Raw genomic sequence first — 10,295 nt, forward strand, 5'->3', positions numbered from 1 at the left:
ACAGTGAGCATCTTCACCAGGACCGGGGTCAGAGCTCATCGTATTTTTTGAGCATGGTATTCATCTCACCTCTCAGCGGTGATCAAAATGCTATTTCATGGTAGGCAGGGAGATGTCAACCACAGCTCCTAAATTAGTTAGGGAAGAAGTCTAGAACCTGAGATTGGAGTAAGGAGTCCAGCCAACTGGAGCACCTTACACAGCCAGTTCCTGTTGTGTGAAAAATAGTGCCAGTGAACAGACTGTATGTCCAGGTTTGGTCATTAACATAGGCCAAGGACTACAGGAAATGAACTGCTGGAACTGTAATTTGAGATTTTAGTTAGAAACCATCATTTCATCTTGAATTAGTTAATTGAATGTCTACAGCTCCTTTCATCTTTAAGGACCCAAAGGAGTTTACACAGTTGTAATGACCCACTTCATCCACCTCAGAAATGCAGTCACCCTGGGTGACATGTGGCAGATGTTCACCACACAGCTAATCAAGTGGAGCAGTTGGAAATTGCTTCACCAGTTGGATTAAGAGGGAAGTTTAGGGAACCCAAAGAGGAATTTAGCTAGGATACTGGAGCACACCCCTTTCTCTTACAAATACTCAAACTTTATTGACCAGTACAGAACTTCAGTCTACCCTTTCATCTCAAGCGAGACCTTCTACACCACTGGTCCCCAGTTACCATACTGGGACACTGGATTTGAAATTGTGGTCCAGAGGGCAGGGCATGACCTGCTGGTCCACCAACACCGCTTACAGCAGCAACCTGGTTCTCCTTGGGCACCCTCCTATCCCAGTACTGACCAGTCATGTAAAACTGATTTTGTATTCTTTATCTTTCAGGAATTTTGGATTAAGAAAGGCTCAGCTTCAGAAATAGTAGTAACAGTCGCCAAACTAAAACACAGCAATGACAAATCATGGAAAAATTAAATTCCTGTTCCACACTTGAAATCATCACTACAATTGTTAACATCTGTCATGAACTGCTTTTTTCCAGTAGCGCTTCAATGCAATCTTCTGCAGTGCTAATGCATTTTTTAAATTGATCTTTTTTTGTGTTTTTAAACGAGCAAATAATATGGCGGAACCAGCTTCTTCGTGAGCGTTTTAATATCTATCAGAATCACAGGGGTAGCAGCCCAACAATGTCTGTAATCCTCTTTGTCTTGGCCAGGAGCAGCACTGAACATCTGGCCACTCCAGGTAGCACCATACCTTGTTTCAGTCATGCTCTGTTGAGCATTGATGTTGCAGTGTCAGCCTTTTATGCCACTTGTGCGGCACCATCTGCACCATCTAGTACAGAGCCCACCTGCAAACCCAGTACTTACGATCCACTAACTGAAGCCGTTACATCACAAGAACGGGAACAAGCAAAGGGGAGTCCAATCAGCCCGTCCAGCTCATGTGGTAGTTAGTTAGTAGTTAATCGATCCAAGGTTCTAAGTCACATTCCCAGCTGATGAATACAAAGCCATGGACCTGTGCTGTGAGTTTCCAACAAGCACTCATCAGGCTCTCTGTCTGAACAGGTCACCGGCTTGTTCACAGAACTTCAAAGCCAATCACAGGCACACATGATAGTTGGGATGTATACTTGTAAGGAGGACTCCCATCCATTCATTAATTCATTTCCTACCTGCTTTATCCAGTACAGGGTCACTGGGGAGCTGGAGCCTAATCCAGCAATAAAAGGGACACAAGGCAGAATACAGGACTGCCAGTGAATCACTGATACCCCAATACATTTCTTAAATGCAGGGGACCCTCATTAGCTTACACATCATTTTTTCAAAATGAGAATGAAACACTGGCTAAGTGATTGCAGATTGCAGACCTGCAAGGCTACTTTCCATAATGTCTGTTCCCTGAGACAGCAGCCTGGAGAGCAGACTGATTTTCTGTGGGGATATTTTGTACTCCTGAATCGCAGACCTTTTTTAAACTTCCATTAAGACGTCCGGAAATAAGCTTCTTTAAAAAAAAATGGGGTGAAAACTGTATTAAACTGCCGGGAGGGGGGGGTATGGGGGATGAATGGGTCCAAATATTTGAGTCTGAAAAGTATTTTCAAAAGGGAAAAAACGTTGTCTTTGTATTGTACACCAAGCAACGGAAACTGTAATGGAAACCGCAGTTGCTCCTGGAGGAGTCTAGGGCGCGGGCAGGCGGCAGCTTTGGGACCGAAGCTCGAAAACTGTGCGAGCAAGGTTCTCGAGCGCGCCGGCCCGTGGCCTAGGCGCGCGTGCTGCCACCGCTCCCACCAGAGACCCGCGGTCCTCCCTCTCACAGCTATCAGAGAAGCGGCCGCTTGCGGGGACCGAGAAAATGAGACAAGGATGCCAAGAGCTCGTTTCTAATCTACAGAAGAAAACGAGCTGTTTTCCAGATAACAACAAACTAAACAATATGTTGCTATATTAGTAAAAAAAAAAGACCGAATGTATATACCAGCACTGGAGTACTATAGGAATGATAATAATGTTGTATTGGAGTCCTAGAGGCTCGGCAAAAATAAAAACGTAATGTTTGCCCGCTGTGTGTATTTATTATATTATCTAAGGCGGCTGGAAGGTAATTCTCGCGTGCTCACGCGCTTGTCAAGATGTATCAGAAGACTTTTTCTCTAAGTATGCGTCTACTGTACTGTAAACTGCACAGAGCTTCTCTGGATTGGAAAAGGGTTTTGACGCCCAGATTGCGCGCTCGCAGAATGCTACAGCAACTGATGGGAATAGTCTGACGCCTATTGGGGAGTTAGCCGGAATCTCAAACAATCTAGCAAACTCCCACGAAAAAAGGGTAAATTCATAACTGTTAGTGGTGGTCTCTAGAAATTGATGAGGTTTCCATGAATGTCTGAACTGATGGCTGTCGATGAGGAGCCAACAAAAACACATCGGAGTTTATTCAAACAGTGACAAATGCGCCGTGGCTGGGGTTAATGTACAGCTAAACCAGCCTGCAGGGTAAAGCACGTGGGTCTAAAATACAAAACCACCTATCAAACCCACGATAGCGCGGCCCTGGAAAAGGGAATCGGATGAGCTCCTGTCTGTCTCCATCAGGCGAGAGTGGGTGAAGTTCTATAAATAACGCCGAGCCGCGCGCGCCTTGTTCCTTAGAACTGGAGAGGAGAGGATAATTGCCGCGCGCTCTCCCGTCCTTCTCGCCATCACTAGTAGAAGCGGGGCACGAGGTGTCGAAACGGTGGTCCAACTCTCTATCAAATCTGACCTCTAGCGGTTAACCAGTTGCATAGAGACTGTTTTTTTTTTTTATTGCTGAATTGTCTTTCTCGTCTTCAGCAGGTAGGCTACAGCTCTGTCCGCCTATTAAAATAAACCAGCTGATCGCCGAATGAATGACACCCGCCCGACTCAGCCGCTCACTCGTCTCTCGCAGTCTCCTTGTATCTTTCAGAAAGGCATAGGATACTTTTGACAGGAGTAACATTTTAACGCGCTGAAAACACGCAGTGATGACTAATAACTGAAGAGTAAGTGTCCTTCTGTCTCGGGGAAGCAATACTATCTTTACTTTCTCACCACTAAAACGAGACTCGCATAGGGTACACCAGTAAAAAAAAAAAAAATACACATTGAATAATTCAGTTACATACACCTAGCAACTTTGCAGTATCCTACATTATTCCCCCGTGGAATTTACAATATATCAGCTATGCAAAGATCCTCGTGTTTCGCAGAGGTCAAAATCACAATCTACTTTGAAGTGTTTTCTGAATTTGAATAACGTCTCCATGCATGACACGACAGGGTGGAACTTGAGCATTTTGTTTCCCGTTCACCTACATAGATCACCTACATTTACGCAGCACCAACCGCAAATCGGCTCATTGCACACGTTCTGACCCCATTTGAGTCAACAACTACCTGCCGTCGGAATACGACTTCTAGTTGTCTAGTAGGGTTTCGTAATGTGCTTGTCATTTTAAAGATCTTTAATTTGGAACCCGCGGGGGAAAATGCTTTTGAAACGATTAAATTCAAAGAGCTTGGTATACGTCTTAGAAGTGCTTTTAAATACAATGAAAATGTTGAAGCCACTTTTCGGCATGTTAAATTCGGCGTTTAGAAATCTTTACCTTCTGCTGTAACAAGCTGTTACAAACCACAGTGTTTAAATAAACAATCATGTACACAGGGTCCTGATAAACTCTTGTATAATGTTATCTCTTAAATGAAATCTGGCACCGAGAGGCTGCGAGCATAACCGGCCGTGTATAGTGGTTTATGCTTCTAAATAACACACCGACGATACAGACAGAACACAAAGGAAAATCCGACATTTATAGCCGAAAATAATGTTATTTGAATTGTTAAGAAAACTTCTGTAATCTCCAGTTTTTTAAAAACAAAACAGCCGTCAGTTTGAAATCTGACTTTCCCCCCCAATGGTCAGTTAACGTCTTCAGAATTCCAGAAAAGGTATCTCAAAGACAATCTCTCGCGTCTTCTTCATTTTAAATGGCCAAACCGTGGAAAGCAGGTGAAATCCCCTTTAAGTCTACTGTCTCAGTGGTGGCCCACATAAAGACAGAAATTACAGGCATGAGCTAAGAGAATGCGACTTCAGGGTTTGTCCTCAGCTGTAACCCAGTTCCTCTGCTCTAAATTGCAAAAACAAATTCGTTTGAGTGGGTGCTTGCAGTTTTTTTTTTTGCAGCATGTTTGAGGGGGCCTTTGAAATTGTAATTGACTTCAAACAACCCTGACACGGGCAATATTCTATAAAACCTTGAACAACTCCAACAAACCCAACGTTAATACGCGATAAAATCCAACGTTTTGAGAAGTCAAATGATGAGTGAACTCTTTGCGCAAACGCTGGGCAGCAGCCAGGTTTGCAGAACGAGTTTCAGGCGTTCCCGTTTCGTGTTGGAGCACAATACAGTACGCGCTAACTGATCTGTGGAGTTCGGTATTCTACAGAAGGAGGGGAAAAAACACATAATTCTGCTTTTGTTTGGCTTGTGCCCACTCGATGAAAGTTTTCCGTGTGTGGAAGTGGAAAGGGAGTCGTGTTAGAGGGTGACGTCGAGCTTTCTGCCACAGAAACGTGATATCGCCGGCGAGGAGAGTGCTTGTGCTGCTGTTTTTGTGCGGCGTCTTCCCCTGGAAGATCGCAAGCCGGTGAAGGCTGTAGTAATTCACATTGCATTCACTTGTGACAGACCGTCGGCTTTACCCAGGAGTATTCTCAACCGGTAATATAGATAATGTGCTTCTCATCTTGTAAAGAGAAATTAAAATTTTAATAGCAGATCCGAGACTCGCACTGTGTTTATACAGTAGCGGGAAATTGATGGCGAAATGATCAAGGAAATATTTGAACATCATTAGCGACTTCGACCGAATCTCCGAAAGGTCGGTTAAAACAACACGAACCCACAAACCTCCAGTTCTTTTTGATTTTAGCAGAATTTCGATAACAGCAGACGAACATTTGAACGTCTTTCATCCATCACCAGCGAAAATCTTCGTCTTACTGAGAAAGGTGACGTGTTACGTCAAAAAGAGTGCACATATTTTAAATAAAGTATGCTTTTTAAAAAAAAAAATCGTTTTAATTACAGGTAGAATTCGTTTTAAGGTGTATTGGTCTCAGGAAAGAAACGTGTTTGCTTCAGTGATAAAAAGCCTGAACCTGGTAAATAGAAAATATCACAACAAGTGGGACGAGCCAGAGATAAAGACAGTTTGTTGGGAGGGGGGGATATAAATTTATCGCACAAGAATGCCTTTTAAGTAAATATGTTACACTAAGAAGTTGGACCACAGGTTGATCTCCAGCTTCCTGGTTTTTAGCACAACACCGCATTGGACCTGCCACAACACCTGCTGTCTGGATAGACTGGAACAAATGGCGCAGGGAAATCGGCAACTAATAAGTACCAAGTAATATATATGACATGTATCCTAAATACACCAGACCTTCAATTGTCGTGAGCAATTATAAAACCGCAGAAACAGTTCAAGGCGGCTGACAGCCCCTCCGGAAAGAGTCCGGGATCTGGCTAGAGTAAGCGCAGATCCAATGTACCCCCCGTGTTGTCCTACTTCTTTGTCAGAGGGCTAGGAGCTCTTGGTGTAAATCCCTTACACGGCACACAATGCAGACGATGGGCTGTGAACTTTGTTAACACGCAGCGAAGTCCAAACACCTTGAGAAAGAGCGGCGCTGAATGCCAGTATCGCCCATGAACGCATCCGTTACAATTCCAGACTTCCCCCCGATCGATTCAGCCCGGCCTTTGACTAAACACCAGTCTACCACAAATACAAAATCCACAACACCCCCCCAAGTTTTTAAGCCGTTGTGTAAAGACAGGAGGGGAGGAATCCTTACCACTTGAGCGCCTGACAATATTTTCCAAAAAAGTGTTCTGCGGTGCCACCAGCCCTCTCTTTCCCCCGGGCATCCTGCGGTCGGGCAGCGTCGGTCAGGGTCGCAGGCTGGGCTGAAGCTGGCGGTGGTAGTGGAACAGTCGGGGTAGGTATCTGTCGGTGGGATGAAGTAGCTCATGGTAACGCGCTGCGCCGTGGCTGGTCGAGGCTCTCTGACAGTGCCACTGGCGCTCGCAGCTCTGTAAACTGCGGGCTCCCCGGCTGGGCGCGCCTGCGCACTCCCACTCGAGCGCTCCAGCCTGGAGGCGCCGGATTCTCCGGCGGCGGTAGAGGTGCCATGGAGATAGGGGTGCACAGCTAGCGCCTTGATACTATGGGGGGGGGGGGGGGATTGTCGCTTTCAGGCGAGGCAGAGAAAAATGGAAGAAAAGACCAACAGTGCTCCACTGTTGTTCAAAGGTTTCTGAAATACACACATGTAGATGCGTTTCCTTTTTTTTTGTTGGTACCCGAGCGTAACATGGGTAGGTGTGTTTCCCCATGAGAAGCGCTGATTAAGACTGGAACTGCAATTACGGAGAGGTCTATGGCAACAACGGACCTGTGGGGGTTACAGACAGGAGGAGCCGGTCCTAATTTATGAACACTTAGGATCGAGGCTGTTAATCTCCTGCAACGCTTGATTTCCTTCTTAATTACTTCAACATCTAAAGCAAACAGTAAAACCAGGCTGTCGACACTTATGAAATCTGACGATAAAAAAAAAATGGACATCAAAATTAAGAATTCTCTAGGGAACCTGATCGTGGGAAAACAGAGGTATGTGAAATTAAAATGACGTCTGGTATAACGGTGTGTGTCTCATAGGAGCCGGGAGCAGCTCCGCCAGTCTCCCTGACTGACTGGGTCTTCGCACCGGTCTCGCCTCTCTGGGATTTATTTATATCTGGAACATCAGCTCCATCACTTCTGGAAAATCGTTGCTATGTCCGATCAAGCACATTGGTAAGTGTGGCGAACACGCGGACTCCTGACTGACTCAGACCTCCGTCCCTCGCTTGATTACTCACTTGACGGACTTTTTTTCCGTGCTTGTCTGTGAAAGAACAGGCTTACCGAAATTGTAAATACCAGGAGTGGTAGCCTAAACGTAAGCTTACACGCGTGAGGAGGACATGGGATTTTTGGGAAGGGCTTCTTTCTCTCAGAATTCCACCTGTGGGCAGTCACGTGAAATCAATCACAGTTTGCACACAAAAAAACAAACCACCACCCTCAGTTGCGGCTCTCAGCTTGTTATCATATGAGTAAGAGCCAATCGGGTTCTTGGTTCAATCAGGAGTCTGGAGTCAGCCCTAAGATCAGATGTTGTTCAATACTGTAAGGGGTAAGCGTTACAAAGGAACAAGTAATAGGTTTATTCCATGCTGAAAAAAAGAAGAAAGAGAACACAACGTTTCGGCCGTGGAGCCTTCTTCAGGTGTGAGCTGCTGAGTTTTTTGTCCTTCTCTGTAGTGAGAAACTGGTAGAGTTTAGAGTTGAGAGATCTAATGAGGTTAGTTATGAAGGGAAGATGGTGTGGAGCTGTCAGCCGTAGAAATTCCTTAGCCTCTTTGATGTTGTTGTCGGAAAGGATAATCTGTTTTTTGAGGGAGAAAATGGTAGAGGGCATTACAAACATGTAGTAACCCTTGAATTGGATCATACGTGTATTAGTGTAAGAGTGCTGTAGGGACAGTGGCACGGGAGTTAGGATTGCTGCCTCACAGCGCTGGGTTCAATGCTTGGGATGCTGTCCGTGTGGAGTTCGCATGTTCTCCCATATTGACATGGGTTTTTTGCCGTGGGATAATTAGCCCTACTGTGACTGTTTGTCCGTGTTGGCCCCCCCGATGGACTGGCGTCCCGTCCTGGATGTATCCCTCCTCGTGCGCCCTGCTTGCCGGGACAGGCTCGGGTGCCCACCGTGACCACGTGCCTGCTGTGTTTCATCCTATCCCACCGTCACTAGGTAACCGATGCCTTGGTGGATCTGAGAAGTTGCTCCAATTGAATATCTGCATTTTGTTTCCAGTCCCTAGTTGTTATTGAGTCAAATGAGGGGTCAGATTGTGTATCTGAGGGCTCGCCTGGAACAAGAACCAACATGTGTGTGTGGGTCTGCACGACCAGGACTGGGAAGCCCTGCTGTACTGGATATAAGGGTTGGGAAAGGGGTGGGTGGAGTGCTGCGTATTAATCAAATAACAACTCAGTACAAGTGCGCGATTCATTCAAATGTTACTATTTAAAAAACAAAAAAAATGAAACTTGATATGTTGGCATATGTGTTTGTGTAGTGCAGATATTTACAGTGAGGAAAGGTACACAATACTGGGATTTTTTTTTACCATTCTTGGGATGAAGTGATCAAGACTGCCCCCCCCGAAATTCAACAAGTAGTGATTTAGACATCTGTAGATGTCTACCCAGAGGTAGATGCACGAAACTCTTCACAATTCCACATTCAAGTCGCTATATTTCGCAGTCCCGAAAGGACTGGATTTGCATTAAGAGATCAATTGGTTAACAGTGCTTAATTAAGAGCAGCTGTGACTAATTAAGCTTTGTCAGTGGCAGGTGTGAATTAAACAGCTATGCAATAATTATCTTATCTACCCTATTGTTTTCTGATAACCTCAGCAAATAACATTAGTGGGTCGAAATAATCGCTGGTAAATACTGGCTCGTGTTGTTCGCTGGGAGATTTAGAGGAAGTTTATGTTACTTTTTTGTTCTGTTTTTACTTAAATTGTACTTTCATTACTTCATTAATATACATAACCTGGAATGTATCTACATAAGCTATAAAGTACGAAATCAAATATTTGCATTATATTAACAGATTTCCTGTGTGTGGGTGGGTCTGCTCTTATTTTTCTCCACGTGTTAATCTTTGCACAATTTGCTGTAAAGTCTGTTCGACGACAGGAATGATTCCGCTGTATAATATCACTAAACGGACTTTTGCTGGTTTACAAGCTAAAAAAAAAACGCGCTGTAAGATGTCCAAACTACAGTACTGCTTATGACTTCCAGCAGCTGCCCCGTTACGCTGATAAACCAGCTGATATTAAAGACAGCTCTCCACACACCCTCCAAATCAGCGGAACTACAGCTGCATGTACAAAACTATTTTTGAGACTGTTTTGTTTTTAGTGCACATTGAGATTTCTTTGGTGCACCGTGCTCATGAAACTATAGTGTCAGGACAAGGTGAATTGCAGTCTGATTCCCCCCCAGTTCCGTACATTATTTTATTTTATAAACGGTCCGTTTTCTTAGTGTTGAACTGAACCTGCTGTGCTATTCGTAGCTGTAGGTAGTAAGTAAATGATGTGATAATGATGTGATAAAAGTGCGAAACATGTTTGAAAAACCTATTTGAACGAAAAGGTGAAGTCTTTTTTTTACCTCACCCAAAAACAGCAGCAGATTTTTTTTTCTTTCAGTTGAACGCTCCGTGAAAGGCTTCTCACGCTGGTAAAAAAAAAAATGCAGTCATTTCAGAGGCGGGCGCGCAGACCTCAGTTTTCCGTGCGGTGCTATTAAAAACCCCGCCGGCTGAAACCACCATGCACCGAGGAAGCGGTTCAAGTTTCAAACTAACGGCTCCGCAAACATCTGGAGAAAAATAAAGACGCCCGGGCGCTAGATCTCTGAGCCGTGACGGATCCAGTCGATTCCCCGCAAAACGGGATTCTCGGCAGGCGTTCTGAATCCCCATCCTTAATAACAGCCTGTTACCCGTCCCCAGCGCGGTTTCGTCCCATTTTGAGGGTAAACCGAAGGTAAAAGGAAGCAGCGCCGGTGTCCTGGGATTTTCCTCCCCCAGCTCGGGTGCAGTTCCTGTGTTGGACATAAGGCACAGACCTACCATTGTTCCC

The 10,295-nt window shown here is 45.0% G+C and overlaps 1 protein-coding gene across 1 annotated transcript in view; it reads right to left on the reverse strand.

The window, feature by feature from the left end:
- Positions 1-10,139, reverse strand: part of kcnh5b (potassium voltage-gated channel, subfamily H (eag-related), member 5b) — a 105,999-nt gene extending 95,860 nt beyond the window's left edge. The window contains exons 1-2 of the mRNA XM_088647845.1: positions 9,828-10,139; positions 6,371-8,008 (exon numbers count right to left, since the gene is read on the reverse strand). Of these exons, the coding sequence (XP_088503971.1) occupies positions 6,371-6,443 (73 nt within the window). The 5' untranslated portion in view covers positions 6,444-8,008; positions 9,828-10,139. The remainder of the gene's footprint in view (positions 1-6,370; positions 8,009-9,827) is intronic.
- Between the last annotated feature and the right edge of the window lie 156 nt (positions 10,140-10,295).

This window comes from Lepisosteus platostomus, chromosome 10 (genome assembly GCF_059453375.1).
Source record: "Lepisosteus platostomus isolate fLepPlt1 chromosome 10, fLepPlt1.hap1, whole genome shotgun sequence".
Taxonomy (NCBI): domain Eukaryota; kingdom Metazoa; phylum Chordata; class Actinopteri; order Semionotiformes; family Lepisosteidae; genus Lepisosteus; species Lepisosteus platostomus.